Source organism: Rhizophagus irregularis, chromosome 5 (assembly GCF_026210795.1).
Source record: "Rhizophagus irregularis chromosome 5, complete sequence".
Lineage (NCBI taxonomy): Eukaryota > Fungi > Glomeromycota > Glomeromycetes > Glomerales > Glomeraceae > Rhizophagus > Rhizophagus irregularis.
Genome location: NC_089433.1, coordinates 635,601 through 660,785, shown reverse-complemented (window position 1 = coordinate 660,785; position 25,185 = coordinate 635,601). Strand labels below are relative to the sequence as shown.

At 27.4% G+C, this 25,185-nt stretch overlaps 5 protein-coding genes across 6 annotated transcripts; 2 read left to right on the top strand and 3 right to left on the bottom strand.

Moving 5' to 3' along the window:
• Window positions 1-1,670: 1,670 nt before the first annotated feature.
• OCT59_024697 (uncharacterized protein) lies at window positions 1,671-3,847 on the bottom strand. The gene is made up of 5 exons (XM_025325035.2): window positions 3,780-3,847; window positions 3,442-3,599; window positions 3,233-3,334; window positions 2,324-3,146; window positions 1,671-2,246 (listed from the first exon to the last, which is right to left on the bottom strand). The coding sequence occupies exons 2-5, from the start codon at window positions 3,544-3,546 to the stop codon at window positions 1,864-1,866; spliced, it is 1,413 nt and encodes a 470-aa protein (XP_025183237.1). The 5' UTR covers window positions 3,547-3,599; window positions 3,780-3,847; the 3' UTR covers window positions 1,671-1,863.
• A 4,102-nt stretch (window positions 3,848-7,949) lies between these two features.
• OCT59_024696 (uncharacterized protein) lies at window positions 7,950-9,781 on the bottom strand (the record flags this gene model as incomplete). The annotated part of the gene is made up of 6 exons (XM_066133301.1): window positions 7,950-7,963; window positions 8,109-8,991; window positions 9,091-9,187; window positions 9,261-9,360; window positions 9,440-9,463; window positions 9,553-9,781. The coding sequence occupies 6 exons, from the start codon at window positions 9,779-9,781 to the stop codon at window positions 7,950-7,952; spliced, it is 1,347 nt and encodes a 448-aa protein (XP_065991616.1).
• Window positions 9,782-9,987: 206 nt separating this feature from the next.
• On the bottom strand, window positions 9,988-12,853 carry OCT59_024695 (uncharacterized protein; the record flags this gene model as incomplete). The annotated part of the gene is made up of 3 exons (XM_025310361.2): window positions 9,988-12,540; window positions 12,622-12,651; window positions 12,720-12,853. 3 exons carry the CDS (start codon window positions 12,851-12,853, stop codon window positions 10,215-10,217), a joined length of 2,490 nt encoding a protein of 829 aa, XP_025183239.1. The 3' UTR covers window positions 9,988-10,214.
• Window positions 12,854-13,957: 1,104 nt separating this feature from the next.
• OCT59_024694 (uncharacterized protein) lies at window positions 13,958-15,004 on the top strand. Its single transcript, XM_066133292.1, has 5 exons — window positions 13,958-14,053; window positions 14,122-14,217; window positions 14,346-14,532; window positions 14,607-14,699; window positions 14,786-15,004. The coding sequence occupies exons 2-3, from the start codon at window positions 14,141-14,143 to the stop codon at window positions 14,524-14,526; spliced, it is 258 nt and encodes an 85-aa protein (XP_065991615.1). The 5' UTR covers window positions 13,958-14,053; window positions 14,122-14,140; the 3' UTR covers window positions 14,527-14,532; window positions 14,607-14,699; window positions 14,786-15,004.
• A 621-nt stretch (window positions 15,005-15,625) lies between these two features.
• Window positions 15,626-16,236, top strand: OCT59_024693 (uncharacterized protein; the record flags this gene model as incomplete). 2 transcript variants are annotated; one of them, XM_066133284.1, is made up of 6 exons in its annotated part: window positions 15,626-15,681; window positions 15,742-15,756; window positions 15,825-15,910; window positions 15,984-16,018; window positions 16,088-16,102; window positions 16,201-16,236. In XM_066133284.1, 6 exons carry the CDS (start codon window positions 15,626-15,628, stop codon window positions 16,234-16,236), a joined length of 243 nt encoding a protein of 80 aa, XP_065991613.1. The 2 variants fall into 2 exon arrangements, with proteins under 2 accessions (XP_065991613.1, XP_065991614.1); XM_066133285.1 differs by lacking the exon at window positions 16,201-16,236 and adding an exon at window positions 16,162-16,194.
• Window positions 16,237-25,185: the final 8,949 nt, after the last annotated feature.

Below are 25,185 nucleotides of genomic sequence, written 5' to 3'. Positions count from 1 at the left end.
AAATTTGAACATTTTGAGAACTTTTTTTTTCTTGCATATCAAACTAACTTGTATTTATCAGGATACATGCTAAGTAAAAAAACATTTTATTTCAATATAAACCCATTTTTTTTTAAAAAAAAATAAATAAATAAATAAATAAACTAAAACTAGGCCACGGAAACCGTTATTAAGTCCGAAGTATCATTTACTAAAGTTTTTTTTTTTTTTGTTGTACAATGTTACGTGTGAAGCAAAAATATCATTCTTAATAAGTTTATAGTATGATTCTTAACGGACATATATTTATTTTATTATTGATAAATCAAGAATGACACTTTTGTCTGACATCCGGACATTGCATGAACGTTTACGTAAAAGAAATATATAGTCCTTCGTTACACATAATTCGTTAATATCTTATGTTATCAGTAGGACCCTGTCACTTATCAACGTGTCAATCAATGTACAGGTGATTTTTTTTGCGTGATAAGATGGTAAATTGCCTTTACGCGCAGTAAAAAGAAAAATTTTATGTCGATCGTTAACGTATTATTATAGAAAAAGAAATTAAAACTTTTTTTTTCCTTCTAGGAAATAAAATAAAAAATAAAAAGTAAAATAAAAATTTACCAATAAAAATGTTTATAATTTTACAAAAAAAAAGATCCTAAAATTTTAATTATAAAAAAATCAAGGAATTAAGAAAAAAATTAGTTCAAATGTTTGCTGCGAGGGATCATCCATCACATTTATTATTATAAACATATTATAATGAATTTATATTTTTATCTTGGCAAAGAATGGTAAGTTTTATAAACAATATTTCAACCTGTATTTTTCTTTTTTATCAATTTCTTATTAATCATCTTTTACTTTTATTAGAACTTATTAGGTATTTCATATATAACAGGACTAATTTAGAAGCAGTCTGTCCATGTGAGGACCAAAAATTACGGATATTACGGATATTACGGATTATTATTGAAACCGATAGTGCGACTTGCATGCAAGGAATAATTACTGTATAAGCACCGACCAAATATACGGGTCTAAATCAATTTACCCGATTTAAAATATTGATTTAAACCCAGGTATAACTTTAATCCCGTCAGTACTAGAAGAATTTAATATTAATAATTTATAAGATTTATTAAATAGATCCACATATTACATATATTGAGACGGGTATTTTATGGGATACACCAAAAGGGTCTTTTTATTCGGTGTCATACGGTATCTTCAAAGGAAAATTTAGCATTTAGCAAGTTTATTTCAAGAGTAACAGTACATAAAAGAATATGTATAACAAATAGGTTTATAAAAGATTCAGTAAAAATTATCACAAATGACTTAATTATTCAATAATTATATTTCCGATGATAAATAGACATTTAATTCTAGTCATGATTCATGAAATACTTTTTTTTTTTGAGTAATCGACTGTAATTCTGGCCAGAACTATAAAAAATTTTTTGGGTGCGTGGCGCTAAATGCCTTCTACGAGATGATGTGGTTCCGGGATTTGGTAAAGCTATATAATGTTTTGTGCCCGTGTGCTAAAGATCTTCTCTTTCAGCCTGAAACAACTTTCTATCATTCACGAAAATAAAGAAAAAGCGGTTCTTTTCCAATAACTAATTTTATGTATCAAATTCCGAAAGTTAAAATATAATAATACTGCAAAATGATTGAAATTTAAGCTTTCTATTTCTTGTAGGTCATTTTTATTATTGTATTTTTAGGTTTGTAATAGAGATCATATATGTGTATACACTATATATTATGCAAATTAAAAAACAACCTTGAACTTTATAATATTAAAATAATAATTATATGGTTAAAATCTAAATAATATATTTTTTTTGTTTTAATACGTACTAATTAACTAAGTATATATTGATTAGTGCCTTGCTGTATTGGAAGTTTACCACTATTAATATTAGTCATAGTAGCGGAAGTATTGGTTGAGTTATTTAGATAATTTGAATTAAGTAAACCGGCAAGACGATCAACGTGATAATAAGCCAATTCACCCAATTCAGTATCATCAATACCTTGTTCTTCGGCCTCAATATCAACCCTTAAATGTAAACCAGGAATTTTATCCATTATAAATAAAATCATATATGTAACACAAAAGCTATAAGCTAAACCAGCACAGCTATCAGCAAGTTGATAAAGTATTTGAACCCAATGACCATCTAACCAACCCCCTTGAATTACTTGACCACCTAAAGCTGCAACTTCTTTTTGGGCAAATATACCTAAAAAAATAAAATGCTTTAATTACTATTCTTTTTTAAGAAAAAATAAATAAAAAAAGTTATTATTTACTCCTTACCGGTTAAAATATTTCCACATATACCACCAACCCCATGTACAGCAAAAACGTCTAATGCATCATCAAAATCTAATAAATGTTTTAATTTAACAGCAAAATTACATGATGTACCTCCAACAATTCCAAATGCTATAGCTGATGGTACATTAATATATCCGCTCCCTGGTGTGACACACACCAATCCTGCTACGGCGCCAGAACAGAATCCCAAAGCAGATAATTTTCTTTCTAACCTATAATCTATTAACATCCATGTTATTCCACCTACAGAAGCTGCTAAATTACTAGAGGTTAATGCCATTATTGCTCTTATGTTAGCGGCATTGGCACTACCTCCATTGAATCCAAACCATCCAAACCATAACATAGTGGTGCCTAATATTACATTTGCTACATTATGCGGTTTAAATTCATCCGTACCATGACCGTGTCTCTTTCCTAATTTAATACAATATGCTAATGCAGCTGCACCTGATGTTATATGTACTGGCGTACCTCCGGCAAAATCTAATCCGCCTAATTGTGCATACCATCCTTTTTCTGACCATGACCATGATGCAATAACATCATATACTAAGGTTGTCCATACAAACACAAATATTAGCAATGGAACTACTCTTGCTCTTTCGGCAGCTGCACCAATTGCTAATGCTGGTGTAACTGAAGCAAACATTCCTTGATATACTGCATATAATATATCTGGAATTCTTTGACTGGCAAATGATGGATTTCCTTTGAGATTTCGAAAAAAAGCGTGATCTACATTACCAATGAAACCATTTCCATTTGTACTAAATGTGAGAGAATATCCTATAATAAACCACTAAAATTTATTATAATAATTGTTAACACATTAGCGTGAAAAAATAAATTATGCTACACATAAATGAGATTCTAAGAACTCTTTACCTGTACAGTAACTACGGCACCACAAAGGACGCAAAGCAGAATGAGAGAGAGAGCATTCTTACTTCTTGCCATACCACTATAAAAAAAACCTACACCAGGAATCTGTTATTCATTTTGATTGAAAAAAAAATCCACAAATTATCATTATATTTTAATAACCTTGCAAAAAAAATAAAATTCAAACTCGAAATTAGGAAAAGTCAAATTACCATAAGCCACACAAGACCGGTACTAACCAACACCCATGCTATATCTCCTGGAAAATATTTATTCTCTACTAACATAGAGTCGTCTAGTGGTGTAGCTGTGGACATTTTTCATAAACTATAAAGGGAACTAGTTGAACAAAAATAATGAGAGAAGGATACTAAGGAGTGTAAATTTTGATAATAACAAAAAATTTAATAAAAAAAAATAAAAATGTATAAGATTGTATCTGTTTTAACTATATAAGTAATATAAAGTCTTATATTGAAAGGAGCATTTTCAAATGAAACGATCAAAAGAAAATCCGAGCTTTCGAATAGCAAGTAATTTATAAAATTACCTTATCAAAAAAATTCCGATATGATAAGGGAAAATAAATATTTTGTGTTTCTCAATGATAATGCAGCCAGTGCATCATGAAGGAATTTATTTTGGAAATTTAAAAAGAACTTAATTTTTCGAATATTACCAATAAAAAAAATATATATATTAACATAATCAAAAAATTATGTATAAAAACGGTTAAGATCACCTTTTATTTCTTGAATGGAAAATGTAAATGTAATGCTAATTATAAATATAAACAAACAAAAATAATCGGGTATAACGATAATAACAGTACAGTTCTTAATTGAAATAACAAGAGTCACATTTTGATGATATTAAAGATTGTTAAAATTAAAAGATAAGATAACTCAAAGGTACATAACCACAAGATTAATAAATTACTAATATTTATCATATAAACAACCAATCAATTGTATTAATTAGAATCCAATTTAGTTAAAGGACATGGCCATGGAATTAAAAGTAGATCGCGATTGAGATGCACATTAATATAAATTGTAACTCAAAAATAATATCCGCATGTTACAACGTGATGATGTTCGCGTAGATATTAATATGTTTCATAATAAATATACATACATCAATAAGGTAACGTAAATACTGTATTGGCCAACATGAAGAAATGAAACATTAAAACTATGGCGCAGAGGAATTATTTATTTCGAAAAGGAGGATATTACAATTATTATACATGAATGTTGTATTTGTTTGATTTTCAATTGCATTTGAATAATGTTTATTGAAGAAGTTCTTCGATTTTAGATGGTATCATGGGAAAACTAGGTCGTAAGATAATTTGTGTAAAGATCTTTTGACGCCATGAACTCTAAAAAAAAACTTGCTTTATAACTTGTTTAAAATTCCATTCATGCATCCCGGACCGGGAACGCATTGTTCCGATTTTTTTACCAGCATTATGATAACTTTGGCCCGACATTATACATAAAATAGGATGCTTAATTTCGGAATTATACGGTATTACCCCTATACAATGGTTACCGTTACACGTATAATCCAACTTTGGTAAATCTTATACAGCTATACTTAGAACATCAGAACTCAGAAGTGGATTCTCTTTCGAATCATGAGACCATAATATTATTATTTAAAGAACTATGATTATCAATGATCTATTGTAGATCATGCAAATAGAATTTTAGTTTGGCGGTCATTTAAACTGTTGTATCATAGTAAAAACATACCGCAGTATCAAAAACTTGAATGGCTTATCTAAAACCTTCATTATTCATCAAAATTAAGGAAATCAATAAAGAGTTACCGCAATAATATTAATAGATCATTTTTTGGTTGTCAAATTTAATAATTAATCAATTAAAAAAAAAGAGATATTAAGTTTTGACGAAATCATCATGAGATTAAAGTGTTTTGTACTCATGTGATCAGTAAATAGTACACATGGTATGTATTATTAGTCCATCTAGAACTAGAACAATAGATAACATAATAAATAGAATCACCATTGTAGTACTTAACCGTTAATACAACATATGATACATTATGTGGTTCCACGTCTTTTCCTAATTAATTATGCACTGATGTAATTCCAAATTTACTTAAACCATCACTTTCTGACCATGATTATCCGTCGGAATTTGCCTACGTCAATTACCAATGCTGATGAGGCCACCGTAAATACTAGAATTCTTTTATTGAGATTCTAATCCATATTACCTAATAATTAATAAACCAATTCCTAATTAGGAAGAAATACAACAAATACAGTATAGTGAACAAAAGTAAAAGAATAAATAGAAAAATTGATCATTTACCCTTCCGTGATGAATATCCTCTATTATTATTATAAACCACTACTTGATATGAATTTCCACTCATATCGCCCACCAAAGTGTGTACATATATTGCATTTTCTGGACCATGAGCTACATTAGAAATATCTTTTGTATTAGAATCTACCTTGACAATCTCTGAATTGGTTGTCGATTTATTATTTTCGCATAACGAGCGTATAATTCGATCCAAGTCTAAAAGTCATCTTATAAACTTGAATATTGCAGTATATGATATGCTGCCTATTTACGCTCGCTTATTTTCAGTTCATCACATGATTGATGTTTACAAGGTTATAGCTAGAAGAGAAATATTCGTTTTGATCAACCAATAGACATCAACATTTATCTACATATTACTATTACCTGTACTGAGAGCGGTCTCTTCCAAATCTGAGTCAACTTCGAGATCATTTTCTCAAAATAATATTACGGCAATATCTTGGCTATTCATTCGTTAAGTGATATATAACAAGTAGGAATACATTGCTAAACTTCTTTCCAAAGATCTCTTATTAGGTGCCATTAGATTCAAAGGAGGTTATGGTAAAGTTGAATCAGCTAGATAGCCCAATCTCATTGAGAAAGTTCTGGGTAGTAGAGAACTTGCCGGATGCAAATAGCCGTACTAGAATCTCCCCATTTTGATATAACACATTTTCCGAGAATAATCCCAGGTTCATCTCAACAAAGTCGGCAATGAACTGGGTCGCGCTACCAGTTTCAGTCACGAATTGCTCACTTTTTTTTTACCTAATCGACACAATACTTTTTTTCTTGCACCTAGTAAATTTTGATAATTATTTGGCCAATTATTGGATGATCGGCAGCGATCTGCAATTTAAATTTAATTACATCATCAATTTCATTACTGCTGAGCTATGTTTTTAGCCCACTTAGAATTTTTATCTCACACCTCTATCTCACTAATGAATATACCAAACGTCAGGGATTTCTCAAGGGCTTCTTTTATTACGTATTAGAATCTTCCACTTCTTGAAAGTCTTATTTTATACAGCCCAGAGCTTTTCCTATAAATTTTGACCAATTCCGAACGACATTATTTCTTAACATTGATACATGTACGGTTCTCGATTGCATTTACAATGGTAAAAGGATAGCAAGCATTGATTCTATTTATTCCATGAATCCATGATAGACCATGGATGGGTTCCAAACGTGCGTGCCAATTTCCATAAGAGGTAGATCAACAACAATCTAAATTCCCGTTACAAGTAATATAACTACTATTTAATTATTCAACAAACGGAAAATTATTTATGATAATCATCGGATGCTAAAGTCGGAAACCTCTTAGACTAGCATATCGGCGGATAATAATCCTCTCCTCCCGATAAGACAAGATCCTTACCTCAATTCTAGACCTATAAACGGCAAATATAAAGATCAAGAAAATTTAAAGAAATGTTTGAATTATAATAATGAAACATAAATTTAATCAGGCTCTTTTTTAATTTTAAAAGTTTGTCTTTGTGATTATGGTAATTTTTTATTTTTGTTATCAGTCATGATGGTGAAATTAATTATTATTAAGACCTTAAGATTCAGCATTGATCTGATAATCTCTTGAAGTTTAACTAGAAACTTTATTTAAATTAACTCAAATTTACATTTACCTGATTTTCAGAAAAAGGCTGATATAATCGTTAATGACATTAGAAAATGGATGAGAGATTCTAGTATTCAAGGAGATGAAGATAAATTGCTTGTATAGAACTACTATATCAAAAGGAGAAAATTCAAGTAGAAAAGGATACCTTCTTGTTAGGGATTTTGGATGAGTCAAGTTGAAAAGAAATTGCTGGAATTTACATTGTATTTAAAATCCTTGTTGAACAGGAAAGAGCATCTGCCGATACCATATTATTTATTATGTCATTTCTATTGAACCTTTCTTGATCAACGAGTTCTTGAAAAGCTCTATTGTCAATTCCAAAATTGAAAAATTATGACTAGATAAGATTGCTGATTCTAAATTTTGAAATTTAACTAGAAAAGAAACGTAAAGTGAATGATTAACTTAATAAGTTATATTTGTTAATTAATAGTAGTTTCAAACCTTCAATTCCATTATCATGACTATATTTTCTGGATTTTTGTTTCATCTAATTATCAACACCTAAATGAGTTATTATTTTCTTTTTTATTAGCACGTCAGATTTTATTTACTTCTTTATAATAAGAAAACCAATATAATGATATAATCAGAATGACAAAGATAATTAGAAAATTTTTTATTAATTATATAATTTATTCACGCATTTCCATAAAGTGTTTATCAAAGAACGTACAATTCTATCATATATTCTTGCAACCATCCTTCGTCTCAATTGTTAAAAGAAAGTTTCTATTAGTTTGAAAATATTAGAAGGGTACGATAATAATCATGATTTAAAATTAAATAAAGCTGATTGGAATGATCAATTCTATTTGTTAAATAAATACTACTTAAATACTCATATAAATTAACTAAAATCATAAAAATCAATAACCTTCACTAGCTAAAAAAGTAGCAATACTTAAATAAAACTCTACGGGATCAAAATTGGAACCAATCTTAATTCTCCATCTATCGGTTAAATCCCAATGATCACATTCAGCAGTTTTAACATATTTACCCCACTGAGCAGATTTAACGCTAACCAAACCATCATTTGGGCCTTCCTTTGCCTTAATTATTTGATGAGGAAAATATAATGGTGACCAAATTGGTAAATCTGTTGCTGCACCATATGAAAAATAAGCGACTGAAGGATGATTTAGTGTAGTCCTATTGAATTCATTAATGCAAAAATCTGTTGTGAGATTACCATAAGCTGGTGTATCCAATGCTTGAATTAGTGATTTTGTAGCTGGATGAAGAAAAGAATAAGTGGTTTGTGGTATAGAAGATAAATTAAAATTCGAAAAACTAAAATTTGGTAAGGAAATATTAAAATTTAAATTTGGAATTGAGATGTTAGGTAAATTGGGAATTGGAATATGGAATGATTTTCTACTTGTACCTCTCCCTTTAGAAGAGGAATCATGATTGTTAATTTCAATAATTTTCTGATTTCGCTTCTCTTTGTTAACGTTTCTTGATATCTGTTGGTAATTATCATTATTTTCCCGGTAGGGCGGAGATGGTTTCATATTATTATGAGATTGTTCATTCTTGGATATTTCATGATTTGAATTTTTTTGAGACATCTGGTCCTCAAGTCGCTTTATAACATCATCCACAGCTTTTACAGCTTCACCAACACCAATATTATCTCTGCACCAATCCATAAAAGAGCTTCCTCGATGTGGTGTTGCTACAGTAGTTAATGAACGGATTGTAACTTGCGTTGTAGGAAGATGTGCAATTAAATAACGACAATCCAGTCCACCCTAAAAATAAGAAATATTTTGATTATTGGTAAATATTAACGATTTTAAAAACTTTCAAAAAGATTTTATCGGATATTCACAAAATGTTGGTTGTCAAACCATTGAATGAGCCAACAAATTCACATCAATTCCTCCTGAACAAACATTTTCCAACATTTTATGCAATGCTTGAGCTCGTGTTTTAATGCAACCAGTCCTATTTAAAATTGAAATAACATTTTAATACTTATGTGGACGATTAATAATTAATAAATTTTTGATTTATTTACCTTGGAACCTTGGTAACAACAACCTTCGCACCAAGTTTTTGTAAGGCTTCTTGAATACCTCCCCAGTAATGAATTTGCAAATATGGAATAGAGGAAGGACCTTAATTATGAATAATTAATTAATATCATTAAATAATAACAAATTCATAATAAATCATTATTAAAAAATTTCCGTATACCAAGTTTGTCGAATCCAAATAAACCTAATGTCGTTAGTCGTAATTTAAAACATAATTAGCATTTATTAATTTATTAAATATAAAACATCATATCGTTGATTTCAATAACATACCATGGCACAAGATGATAGGTAATCTTGGTGCACGATAGTTTGGCTTTACAGGCATTTCCAAACCACTTCGCTTTTCAAAACTTCCATTACTTTCGTGGGAAGAATTATTGTTTACAGCAAAGCTTAACCGTTGTTTTGTTTGAAGTAAAACAACTGAAGTTGCAGAAGCAAAAGATGTAAGCACTTGTTTAAGTTGTGCCGCTTTTGCGGAAGCAGCGATCAATAACATTTATTAAAGTTAATAATTAAAATAAATTTTGATCTACCAGAAAAGACGAAAAAATTAGATCTGCTGTATTTATGATTATTAAATACCCAGAATTTGTGGGGTTAAAAAGATCTACTGATCTAATAAATTCTTTAAACGGCTAGTTTAATTTTGTTTGACAGGACGTTGTGTTCACGTCACGTTATGAATTTATTTGTTGGTCATAAATACCTAAGCCAGATATTCGGCGTAAAAACCGTAAAACATTCTTTTTGTATTGTTCTTATTGCAATTATCAAAAATAAGAAATAACAATCTTTTTTTTGTGTTTCTTTGAATGTAAACAAAAATAAATACTATTTTTTTTTTAAAAAAAAAATAAAAATAAAGTTGATAAATTATAAATACAAAGACTTAATTATATAACAAATTATTTTTAAAAAACATTTCTTGATTAATCGCTCTCATCAGATGGATCAGGATTTGCTACAAATAATCGTCCTCTTGGTTGTTGATCATCAGGAGTATTAGTATAAGTAGGAGAAGTAGGCCTACTACTATTAGTTGCACTACCATCATGAGTACGTAGACCTTCCAAAGTACTACTTCTTAACCTACTACTAGCTGAAGTAGGAGGTGGTGAAGATAGACCAATACTGTTCCTCGGAGTTGAAGTATTTAACCTAGGAACACTTCTTAAACTTAATGATCTATCAGTAGGAGAAGCAGCGGCAGCAGTACCAGCCAATGCAGATAACGCTTCTGTGCGGAATAACGGACTATTAAATGATCCATCCGTTCTTTCATCTTCTGCTGTTGTCGTTGTTGTCGTTTCTGTTGTTTCCATTTCTATTGGAGACGAAACCAAATCATTTGATGAATTTTGTGGTAGAGATGAAGATGATGAAGAAGTTGATATTGGTATTTGGAGTGTTGAAAGTTGTTGTCGTGCCTGTGCTTGTTCCTGTTCCTGTGCTTGTGCTTGAGAAGGAGAAGGAGTTCTTGTACGATTAAATGATAATGGGGCTACAGGAGGTAGGTTAAAATCAAATTCAACGGGAGCTGTATTTGAATCAGAATCTAAACGTAAATTAGACGATGATGTTTTTGTACTACTAGATGCACCAGTAGCAGCAACATTACTAGGGAAAATATCTTTTTGCGGAGAAATAGGTGGAGACATAGATGGTGGAGTAGGAGTGGAAGGAGGTGGAGTAGGGATTATATTAGGAGAATGTGTTTGAGGTAAGTAATTAACATTAGGGTTTGGGTTAGCCAGTGGCGATGTAGGTCTAGAAGTGAAAGGTTTATAATAACTCGAATCGTAAGGAATATTAATTTGAGGTAATTGAGATTGTGAGCTATTACTTGGAGCCGAACCCAAAGAATCGTGTTGATCGACAGGTGTTAAATTTCTTGTTTCACTTAATGAACCAAGAGAAGGTTGACGTTGATGACTAGTAGAGGCAAATGGAGGAATAAATGGAGCATTATCAGTAGTTCCACCAGCACCTCCTTGTGATGGTGATGAAGGACCAAAATTATTTAAGTTATATAATGGAGCAGGACCAGCGATTGGAGGGATTGATGCTTGTTGTTTTTCATAAGGCATGGAAGTAAATTGGGGTTGTCTCTTTCTTTTTCTAATATAATAGAATAACAATCCAAGCAAAATTATAATTGCCACACCGCCAGCAACAGACACCCCAATAATTAATCCTAAATTATTGTTAGAACTACTCGTCTTCATCGAAGCCATATCAGTTGGAGTTGCTTCGTTACTAACTGTAGACGGATTTTGCATAACAGATGGACTTGGATTATAAGTTTGTTCCCATGTATATGAATCAATATCGAATACAAATAATTTTGTTCCCGCATCAAGAAAATCATTTCCGAGACCATAAGTAACAATTGCTTTTGATCCAACCAACGTCATTGAATGATCATATCTTCCTGGTGGTTGGTTTCCTGCTACTGTGTGTGTTTCCCATGTTAATCCATCTCCCACCACTTTTAATACTGCTATATCATCAAAATACGTCTCACGACCTGCTGTTGTTCCTCCATATATAATTATTCTATTGTCTTCTGTTCCAACTGCTCTATGTCCCCTTCTTTGTGCTGGAATTGTATCCCCTGTAGCAGTTTGACTTAACCATATTTCTCGAAAGGTATCATAAACAGGGATTTCTGTCATTGAAGCTAATATATTTCCATCGGATAATCCGCCAATGATATACATTTTTCCATCACTTAACAAAGTAGCAGAATGTCCCCATCTACCAACTGAATTTTGTGCTGTAGTTAATTCCCACGATATTGTATCTCCTGTAGTTAACTTATATAATTGATTTAATGCTTTAATATTCGTATCCTCAGCTTCAGAGGGAGTTCCTCCCCATAAATAAGAAATTGAATTACTTGTTGTTACTATTGTGTGATCACTTCTTCTCGGAGGAGTATTTGCTGTTGTTACAGCAAGATTTAACCATGTTCCGGTTGTTGTATTATATTCAAATAATGGATTATCTTCTGGATCTTGTTCTCTTGATGCACCTCCAAATAATATTAATAATTCATTTTGATTTCCTCCCACACTACATGAATGAAATGATAAAAATGGTGGTTGACCTCCGGTTACCAATAATGAATTTCTTATTTCCCATGGAGGTTCCGCGGGATTAAATGATTTTGATACGTCTAAATATAATAATTCATTCACATTCGATGTGTCATTGTTTGGTGAATCAGCTGTCCTACCTCCATATACATAAAGTCTAAAATAAAAATAAATAAATAAATAAATAATAAAAGAATAAAAAAATTTATATATACATTTATTATATGAGAATTCTTACCCGTTATTAATTAAAGCAGACGCGTGACCCCTAATCATCATGATTAACATTAATTATTTAAACCAAAAATAAAGTCAAATTCACTTTTTTATTCTTACCATCTTGCTTCAGCAGGGTCAGCATCAACCGGTATAATATATTGAAGAGATAATAATATTCCAATTATAATAACCCTATACCAATTTCTTTTTATTATCTTTTGTTGTATTGAATTATTATATTCTACCCTCATTATTACTATAAATGAAAACCTTTTTTTTCAATTTAGTTCGTTATTCTTTTCTCTGCTAAATTTCGAAATATTGTTTTTTAGAGTAAGGGAGTCATGCTCGAACCTTTAAACAAATTATTTACGGATTATATAAGAGTTCGTATATTGTATGTATATCGTCGTTTTACCAGTTATTCCGCTAAGTACGCTTTATTTTTTTATTAAGTCCTTCGTATAAAAATTGGTATTTATTATATTAATTAAACGAAACAAGTAAGAAATATAAAAAAATTGTATTAAATATTACCTTTACTAAGGACATTTATTTAAAAGAAGAAAAGTTGAGAGAAAGTGATAGACAAAATCATTAACTTTTAATAATTATTCATTGAAAAGCGGGAAACTTCAATCGTGTAACTACTACCTCACTAAATATAACGAATTTACTAATTTGGTTATACTGACTGGTTTGTAATCTATAAATATTGCTTTATTAAATAAAACGGGTTTTGCGGGATTCGGAGGTTTCGGAATAATATTTTACATTGCTTGATCACATTTACTTGTTACATTACATTAGCAGTAAATTCGTATCCTTTCGTTATTAACTTACTCGGCAAATAATTTCTTCTCCCTCACCATTTAATAATTACATTTTCAGAAATTCCAATTTTACTTTCAGTATAATTTATTCAGACAATGATCACCATTTACATCATTTAGGCTATTAATAAAATATCTAATTTAGTTTCGAATATCTGTAACTCATAGTAAATTTTTTTTTTGTGCATATATTGCATATGAACAATGAAATTTTAAATTTTATCATTGTTAGTCAACATTTTGATGTAAATTACATTTTGACATAATTTACGATCGGTTTAAATCTATTACAAATATTTAAAAATCTATTTTCATTTTTATATAACTTTTTGTGAGCGGTTCGTCTAATTTTTATGATTTTCGATTTCGCCCAAGATTAAAATTCTTAATTGACTTACTTAAGTTAGTTTTATGCTTACATAATAAATGATGATAACACTTCTAATAATGGAAATGATATAAAGTTACGTTACACACATGATAAAAAAATCGAGAATCCGATCATCGTACATTTATTCTGTTATGAGAAAAAAAGTTTTTGTACTGGAGTCAGGATCTTGTAGTATTATTTATTTTTTAGGAAAAATGAGTATTAGGAAAAACGCGGAGGCTGGAAAGGTTTAGTATTTATAAAGTTAAGCTAGTTTTTTAGATTTGATTGTTAATTACTTTTTTAAATTATATAGGGAAATTAGTTAATCAGAAATGTTAAGAAAAAACTACAGTCGCAAAAGCTTGTGTTTCGAAACGTATATTTACAGTTTTACAAAAAAAAAGCAAAGGTTTGATTCATCTGATCATCGCAATTTTTATATCATTTTGAAAAAATCTCTCACATTGGTAACGTTTGAAAAAAAATCAAATACATGTAAACATGTCCTCACGGTCACTACTTTATTCGAACCTAAAGATCAAATCGCGTAATTCGACGTTCCCGTGACAAAATGAAAACTTCTTATAAATTTAATTCATCTAAAGATGATATAATTGTAGATATAGGTATTTGTACTTGTCTTATGCTCAAGACTTTGGATTTAGACTATAAAGAATTAGAGGCTGGTGATAACCTCCTAAATATTATGGTTAAATAATTGAAGGTATAAATAAAATGCATGTTTCAATGCAATTTATGGTCATCAATGGTTCCAAGTGTATTTCTAATGTTTCAAAGTTCTATATTTATAATATAATCTTATTTTATTTAGAATCATAGTTTATACAATTATCAATTTCAACACAGTTCTTTTATCACGTCTTCAAGAAGGTATGATTTATTAACGGTATAGAAATAAGAAGAATATCCTAAAGAACGTTACAAACTTCATTAAGTGTCTTCTTTTCTCGAATTAGTTTCTCCATAATTAATAGTTATACGGCCATTATCACTTGAACCGCAAAATATTATTTCATATGTGAAATAGGAAGCTTGCTAAAGGAATGATTTTGGATGAGATATTGTTGTCATTATAAAGTGACGAAGACAAGACGACTAAGAGCAATTAATAATTGTTATCGAAGTTACTTGTTTGTTAAGTCCTTATATAATTGGATAGATATTCTTGTTAAATATAATATCAATAATTAAATGTTCTATCAATTCCTATATTACATGGAAGAATATTAAAAGTCAGTCGCTATCCAGAAAATCGGAAATAGAGTGATAGTGGTAGTTTCTTTGATTTAAGGGATATTGTCCTAAATTTATCCTTTCTAATAAAATTAGAATATGAACCTACGAAAAGTATCAAGAATTCAAGATATTAACATATTCTTTAGAAGTACCATGTTAAAATTCCACAAAGGTTATGGTTGCATTTTATATAAAAGAAAGGTTTTTTTCTTTTTTGGTGAGAGAGGAACTAGTAATTTGAAGAAGCTGGGAATGTATCCGAATGGAATTAGCATAATAAGTTTTAATATGATTTAATGGAGGAGATAAAATTATGATATATATAATTGTTGTTTAGATCAATAATTTGTAATAGAATCAAGTCATGTCCGATGAATAACGCGTTGGGTGTAATATGGTCGTTATTGTGAAAACTTGACTACAAGAAAAATAATTGAATTTTCATGATGCAGAAACAATCCTTTTTATGAGTCAAAAAAACCCTTTTATTTTGCAGGATGTGGGGAATTTAATGTTTGTAAAACTGCTCATGTAAATTGGACGTTATAAATGTAGTGCTAATGTCTTGCCGTCAGGATAGTATTATTATTGTTAATGTATGGAGATTACAATCAAGGTTGGGTGGAGGTTATTGAAAGTGTTGTATATGATCTTACCAAACTATCCGAGGATCTAGAGAAAGTGCTAAAGTGTAAGTACGCTTACAGCTATACGTTCTATTTACAGCAGGTTAACATACTTTCTCTTAATGTCTTTCAGGAACAAATTTCTTTATTTACACAACGATAGCACCACCCTCAACAAGGAGCATCAGAAAATGGTTGAATCTTGGCATCATTGTTATAGTGAGTATAACATGCTTTCGTTTAAAAATTTTACTAGATCACATAATTTATTATTTGAATTTTTTGATTTTAGAACGGGTGGCCAAATATATACAATACATTGTGCAGGTAGTTTATTCTAGTGGACAAAATGATAGCAAGGACCAATTGTATTTGCTCTAAGAAATGATCGAAAAGGCGTACATATTTAAGGTAAACTTGAAGCAATGTGTTATTTCATTTACGAATCTATACTTATATCTTGTTAACAGAACCATAATTATACGCTCATGACTGACTCATGAGAATAGTTGAATAATAAGGATGATATGAAAGAAAAAGAATAAAATTTGAGGGAAGGTAATGTTGAAGTAAGAGAGATAGAAATGTTTGAAATATGAAAGATGAAAGATTGAAAGAAGGAAATATTCGAGAAGAGACAGAACAATCTTGATTTAAGATTATTAATGATGATCCAATATGGAATTTCATATGATGATTATATGTCATATGATATATCAAACCTCACAATATAATAGAATCAAATTGTATACTTCAATTGATAATCACTAACCAATCCCATTGAGGGAAGTGCTTCACGCGCCCGATTAAGCTAAAAAGAGCTCATAGTTCATCAAGTTCACACATATACATGTAAAGTGATTGAACGTCACCTTCAGAGAAAAAAAATTGGGTAGTTGGCCATGATCAGATTACCATAAAAAATACCATGTATTGTAATTGAAATTTTATATTTTTCTTTGTACTTATGTGATTTTTATTACTAAGTTTCTTATTAAAAGATGGTACGAAAATACATACCTTCTAGTAATACTTCCTAAATGAAAATGGTAGTTTGAGTTAGAAATCATCCACTTCAAAGTTGGGTAATTTTGATGTGAATACCCTAATTAAAAAAAAAACTTTATAAACATTTATATACATTATTTTAAAAGTAGTACTAAGATAACAAGATCAAAAATTTAAAGAGAATAAATATTATTAATTTAACTTCCACATTTTTTATTCTGTTCCATTATCATTTAAGCTTTCTTTAAACTGCTTTCTTTTAAACAAAAAAATTGCTTCCTCAAGGATTTTATCAATTCCGATACCACCATAATAACATTTACCTAAATTAAAATAACTGTATGCAATTTCATTATTTGATGGAAGCTGCATAATTTGATTTTAAATTATTTTGTGTATCACCATTATTTGATATAGCTAAATTTATATTTAAATTAAATTCATCATTTTATTTTGATTAATTGTATATTTATTTTCAGATTTTAAAAACCATTCAAATGCTATGCATAATTAATACATGAATTAAGATTATTATTTTATACTATGAACACATATGTAATTCTAATGAAGTAAGTTACTAATACAATTGAAAAAAAAAATTCACACCATTATACATATTTATATTTAGTTTTTTTTCCTATAAAAGATAAGGGTGCTGTCAGATATTACCTAATATTTTAGAGAGAGGGGGGTAACTAAAGATCTTAGGTTATATACAATACTATATAAGAAATTATATATATAACATATCTTACCTAGGAGAGGGGGGTTAAGCTCTTATATTAAAGTGATATTGGGTAATATCTGACAGTGCCCTAATGATATTTTTAATAAATTTTAAGATAAATCTTAATAATTTTAATGTATGCTAAGCAAATGTTTCAATTTAATTAATTCCTTATCCAGATTTTTTGCATTTTGCTTTATGTAAAATCAATCCATCATATACAAAAACAACCTGTTAACTTATTTCTTTTTAACATTATATTCTCTAATCTAATGTTTCTATACTGTATTTATTGCTAGTAAGCCATTAATAGCTAACTGCTTTTTCCTTTTCTGAGATATTATTCATATCTGTAAATAACTTACCAGTAAGTAATATAAAATAAAAATAAATACCTCATAATTAATCTCATAATTTAAAAGTTTCAGTATATAAATGTTTTGAATTTCCAAGATATATCTTAAATTTGTTTAAGATTTTCTGTATGGTAATGAATACTTTTTTTATAAAGATCGATCATTTTAAAAATGCCTACTTTTCTATAAAGCATAGCTGTAAAAACAACTTCAGATTAACTATTTTCTAACATATTGCCAAAAGAGATTTGGCTATGCTTATAATTTTCCATATTATTGAAAAACTTATCATCATTTTGTCTTTTTTTTCTATTTTTTGACTTATTATGAGTAAATACTCTAAAATTCTTCTAAAAGCACTCACATCTGGTGACTGATTATTTTCATCATTTTCATCATCATCACCATTATTATTGACTTTATTATCATTTTTATTATTATCTCTACTATTATTATCACTATTCTCATTAGTATTAAGTGGTGAGAAACATATAGTTGAATTTGCTGTAAAAATAATACATATATTCAGAAAATAAATCTTTATTATCTATATGACTTTAATTGATATAAACTGCCAGAAAAATAAAAATATTGTTCAAATTGTCATCTTAAAATCATGTTTAAATATATGTTATAAGTAGATCATATTTAGGGTTATTAATAACTATATATCTAAAAAATTATCAAATAATTCTAATAATTTAGATAAACTTTCAGTGATAATATTAGGTCTCTAAAAACACGATTATCTATATTAAAAGCTATTGATATAAAAAAGGCATTAGTAAGAAAATCATTTTATTTTAAAGTTAACATATTAGGAAATTTTTCATTGCTGCTTTATTGTGAATTTTATCTTAATTGCATGCATTTCAGAAACAGAAAGAATTGTTTAGAAAGTTCTTGTTCAGCAAAAAGTTCTTGTAGTATAAAATGAAAAACAAATTAGGAGGTGAAATAATGGTTATCAAAAATTAAACTTTACTTTTATTCATGTCGATTAATTTTATTATGATTCACTTACCATTAACTTAAATGTAGTTTTTGGATAGTACTTAATAATAAAAAGTAAAAAAGAAGAGCATAAATTAATGTTTTGCAAATAATTCAGTCAAATCAAATCGATTCAAATTTGATTTAGATTTGGTTTGACTCAATTTGATAATTTTTGATTTGCAAATTAAATTCAAATTTCAAATTTAGATTCAAATCTAAATCTGAATCAAAAAAATAAAATTTGATTCAATTTCAAATCAAATTTGAATCAAATCTATTTGATTTGATTAAACTCAAATCAAATTAAATCGAATCTGAATTGTTTAAATCTGAATCAAATTGTCAAATCAAATCAAATCATCAAATCAAATCAAATTGTTAATTGTCAAATTGTTAAATTGCCAAATTGAATCAAATCAAATCAAATTATCAAATTGAATTAAATCTCAAAACAAATTGAACTAAATTGATTCAAATCTCAAATTTATCAAACATTATTTAATTTGAATCAAATTAAATCTAAATCAAATTGAATTGAATTTTGAATTAAATTTAAATAATTTGATTTGAATTTAAATTTAAAATTTTTAGATTTAATTCAATTGAATCAAATTCGAATTTGAACTAATTCAATCTGATTTGATCTGTACAGAACACTAGCATGCATAAATAAGTATTTAGTATTATTTTCAAATATAAAAGTGCATACAAAAATGAAGCTTATTACTTTTTCAGATTTTATTGATCAGCTTTACTAGCCAGTCTGACTGGAATACTCAAAAATAAGTGATGAGTTTATCAACTTAAGAAATGCTTTATCCCTAACATCTGATTATATAATTTATTGATATCTTTATCTTTAAGTTTTCATTCTTTTGCTTTCATTTGTTCAATTGTTAGAAAATTAAAAACATCAGTAGAGAAACTTGTAATATTAATTTTATAATTATACAAATAGATGATACAGATTGTGATTCCTATGCAAATGTATTGTTCTTGACCCATTACGTGATACTAACTTAACTTGTATAATACAAAGAAGGATCAAGATAATACCAATCAGAAGGGTTAAGTCTGATACTTTAGTAATGATTAGTAAATATTAATGTGACTATTGTAATAAAGATATGAAAGTGAAGGTGATTTAAATATTTAATATTAATTAAACATAATACAAGCTAATAGGCATGAAAACTACTTTATAGTTAGATATGGATTAATATAATAAAAATTTTCTTGCATTAATCAAAGTTATAATATGGACATGTAAAGACAATTATTGACATTGATTTATATAAATGAACAATATTAGACCTTTTTTTTATATCAATAAAATAATATTTAATATTTATTAATATATATATAAATATGTATTTTGATGATTGCATCCTACTGGATGGATATAGCTTATGATAATTTGTTTGTATGGTATATAAACTACATATCAATAAAGCATATATAAATCATTAAAAAAAAAAAAAAAATACAGTGACACCTCTATAAGCGCACCCTCTATGAGCGCACGCTGTCACCCCCGTCTGCCACCTGGTGGTAAACAAAGTTCCCTGCTTCTGTTATATGTGCTCTCAGCAAAACATTAATATTCTTGCTTAGTTTAGTTTTAAATCTTTAACTTAATTTTCACCAATTTTTAAGTTACACATGGATTTCTTAATATACATCAGCCACACTTGGGCTCTAAAGTCACTGGTCTCGGACTTTCTTAATATACAAGCCATACTTGGGCTTCTCAATAAACCACACTCAGGTTTCTCAAAATAATACGAGTCACACTTGGGACTCCTTAATTCTTTATATTTATATTCATTCCATCATTTTAATACTTATTTAACATTAATTAAAACTTAGGCGAACCATAAGTATATTCGAAATAACTTTTAATAATTAACGTTTTTACAAACATTTATGAACCCTTCACTCATATGATTGTGTACATTCTGACTAACTGAACTATTATGTTTGTGCGTTTCTCATATATCAAATGGTAAAGGAATTCATTATTTAACATACTTTTTCATCATAAGAAAACAGTATAAAAGAGTCGATAATCATTAATTAATGGGTAAAAAGTACTTTATTTATATTTTGATCTTCATAAAATTCACAACTAACTAAATTACCTAAAATTCAAAATCCTAACTGGCGACTGTGGAATTCACTTCCCATTCCGCTCCCATTTAAACCAACTTTCTTATTCTTTCTTTTCTTACTTTTTATTTCTTTCTAATATTTTATGTTATGTGTTATCTTTTCATTATATATAATCTTTTCCAATATATTTTCTTTCATGTGCTATTTTATCTTTTCTAATATGCTATTTCATATACTATTTTATATGTTATTTTATATACTATTTTATATGTTATTTTATATACTATTTTATATGTTATTTTATATACTATTTTATATGTTATTTTATATACTATTTTATATGTTATTTTATATACTATTTTACATGTTATCTTTTCTATCTTTCAAATATTACATCGTAAAAAAATAATTTATAACCCATCTTTTGTGGCTGTGCTATCTTTTTGTATCATCTTTTCATATTATCTTTTATATTATCTTTTCATATTGTCCCATAATCTATCTTTTGTGGCATAGTTCATACCTAATTATTCCTGTTGATGAACTTGATAAACTGGTTGCTAAGCCGCATTGATCGACTCCTGATTGATCTATTAGTTCGTCATTAATCATTTAATAAACATTACATCATGTAGATCATTCCTTCTCCTAAACATTTATCCTTTCCAGCTAATTATTTATCCGATTATATGACTTTCTACCATGTAATCTTCAATTCGATATATTATTTATCTATTCCATTAAGTTCGATACCCATGGTCACAACGCACTATATAAATTCTCTTTAAGTGCACGGTGGATTTGGTCACAACTTATAAAAGCTCTTAATTGCTGATCCGCATGTGATCGATAGAATTTATATAATAAAATGCGACGCAACTTTTATATATAAGCCATGTCGATCATGTTTTTATATCAAATAAAATTCAACCATATTGTTATACAATTGCGTAATTTAACACCTGCAATATACGTTTAAGATCTTAGAAAAAAAAATTTTTTTATAAAAAGTTTTTTTTCTTTGCAGTTTATAAAGTTTTATATGTAGGAAATGGAGATTTCATAGTATTTACTACTATTTTACTTCTATGGTATAAACTCTTTAACTTTTCTTTGACGCTTATAAAACTTTTTTTGATTATTATTTCTGTCAACTATTACATTTTTAATAACACTACGCACTTTTATATCTCTTTTTCTTTCACAAATATGTCCAGTTTGTAAAAAATATGAATATAATGAAATATATGAATAATAAAAGGACTTTTATTAAGTTTTAGCATAATTTCAAAATAGGAATAGTTATCTTGAATTTTTTTCTTAAAAAATAATAAACAAGTCATATAAATATGGACATAATAATGAAGTTCTGATATAATAGCGCCAGTTGCAACAAGTTTTTTGGGAGTTATGTATGTATTTGACGTTGTTGTTTCTTGGGGAAACAGAGATTTCAAACGGCATTTTTTTTATTAATTAACATAACGCCGCATTTTACTATGTAAATTCTATTGATCACATGCGGATCGGCAATTAATATTTTACTTTCTATAAATGCACACTCTCTCTAAGTGCACATTCTACTATTTTTTTACTATGGTCCCAAGGGGGGTACACTTAAAGAGGTATCACTGTATATATATATATATATAAATATGGTTTTTTCTTTAAATATTAAATTTAATTAAAGTATTTATTTAATAATAAATTGCAAATTTTTACCTACAAAACATGTTTCACTTAAATAATAAATATTTTCTTTTTTTTTAAAAAAAAAATTTTTCTCTATTTTTTAAACATGAATTTATTTTATATAATTTTTAGTTTTAGCAATATAAAATATCTAAAAAACAAATGCATTAATATATAGAAGATGAGAACCTATTATTGAATATTTTTATAAAAGAATTTTTCTAACTATTACCTGGGATGATGATCACTGGTGACTGAAATTATGACAATCAATTAGCATTAAAAAAATATAGTGCCAGTAAAAATTGATAATTCTGGCCAATGGTGATGATCACTCTCAGTGATTTAAAATAAAAGCCTTTATAAAATATTATACAAAGAAAGTAAAAGATTAAGATAAAAATCGTACAATAAATATCTAATATATATTTTTAAGTTGAATTTATAAATGTATATATATATTAAAATAGGATCCCAGATATCTAATATAAAGGTTATAATGGACTTTTGGCTAAAAACACTACTTTTTGCTAAAACTCAAAAAATCATTTTTTGTAAATATCTTAGCATCCAGTGATTCAATTTTAATGAACTTTTTTTATTTTGTAACCCTTATTTAGCTCTACAATTTAAAAAAAAGTTCATTAAAATTTGACTACTAGATGCTGAGATATTTACAAAAAATGATTTTTTGAGCTTCTAAAAAATGGGCCAATTTGCTGAAAATGTGACTTTGCATAGTTGCTTCTACTTTGGTTGGAATATATCAAGGGGGGAGATCTAGGAAGTGTTAGTATTAGCGATTTTTCTTTTGAATTTTCTTTTAATTTTAATTTCTTTCTAGGAGACTATATAGCTTTGTTTTTAGTTAATTTTTTTTATTTTATTTTCTTTTTTCTCATATGTAATTTTGTAAAGTTTGATAAATAATTAATAAAGATAAAGGCTACTATGCCATATTTGACTGAAAATGTGACTTATGACCTGTTTTGGAGATATCCAGGGTCCTATTAAAATGATTACTTTTCCAATACTATTTGGATCTTTTATATTATATTTATTATGATAAAATTATTTTTTTAAAATATTAGCTTGCCAAATTAGCAAAATAATATATAATAAAATCATAGAAAAATATATTAGAAAAGAAAAAGAAATGAAAGATGGAGTTATAGAAATTTAGATTATATGTAAATATTTAGAGATTTAAAAAATGTTAAAAGTATATAAATTTATAATAAAAGTTTATCAGATGATAAAAAATTTTTAATATATTATATAATTAAAAACAAAAAAAAATTAACTAAAAAAAAAGAAAAGTATTATTAATATTACTAACAAATATTTTAATAAATATTTAATAAAAGATAATAATTTTTATCTTTAATAGCAACATAAAAATCCTAATATATTAGATAATAAAATTTAATATATAATATTATTAATAAATAATTAAATTATTTTTTAATTATATTAAAAAAATATATATTTTTTTTAAATAAAAATTAAAATTAATAAGCATACATTTTACTTTTATTCTTAATTCTATTGGTAATATAATATTTAATGTTTGATCGAACTGGTCTGGAGCTGGAAGTATCATTCATAGAATATTTGTGATTATTATGTAATCCAAATATATTCTAATAAAATGGTACATGATTCAACATTTAAAAAAAAAAAAAAAAAATAAGCATATATTTAATTAATAAAAAAATTGTTAAATTTAAACAAAAAATATAATTATAAATTAGAAAAATATATATTTTAAAGAAAATTACAATTAAAATTAAGAATTTTCTAACTATCACCTGGGATGATGACTAGCATTAAAAAAATATAGTGCCGGTAAAAATTGATAATTCCGGCCAACGGTGATGATCACCCCAGTAAAAAAACCTAAAATTAATTATTCTAATTATATAAATAAATTTTTTGAAATTTTAAATAGTTATCCAATAATATAATAAATAAAGTAAATAATTACAAAATTATTAATTATTTTCTGATAAATATTTTATTTGATTTAATAATTAATAAACTCACAAATTGCACTTCTTGCAAAAAAAAAAAATAATATATTTGATTTAAAAAATGAAATTTTTTTAATTTTTAATCAGTTAATAATTAATTTATATGTTTATTTAAAAATAATTATAACTGGAATATAAATTAAAAAAAACCCTTTTTATATATTTATTTTTAATATATTTTTATATAAATATATATATTATATTAGAAAAAATTGATATCTTCATAAATATTTATGTATAAACCACCTAATTTTACATAGATATTTGCCTCTTTTAGGTCCAAGCACTTCATCATTAAGTTTATATCTTTTTAAAGACTTTCACCATATTCACTTTTACATGTGAATATTATTTTATTTTGTTTATTTAAGAAAAACGATAATTGGAAGAAGACATTTTTTTTTATTTTCGATCTGATTTAATTCTCCCTCTATATTTATACATAATATTATAAAACGTCTCGGGCACGTGCCATTCCATCATATTATAGAGAAAGCACTCCCTCGTACTACCAGTATTCCATCCAAAAAATTCCGGACTATAATTAGAAATAAAAATAAAAAATAATGG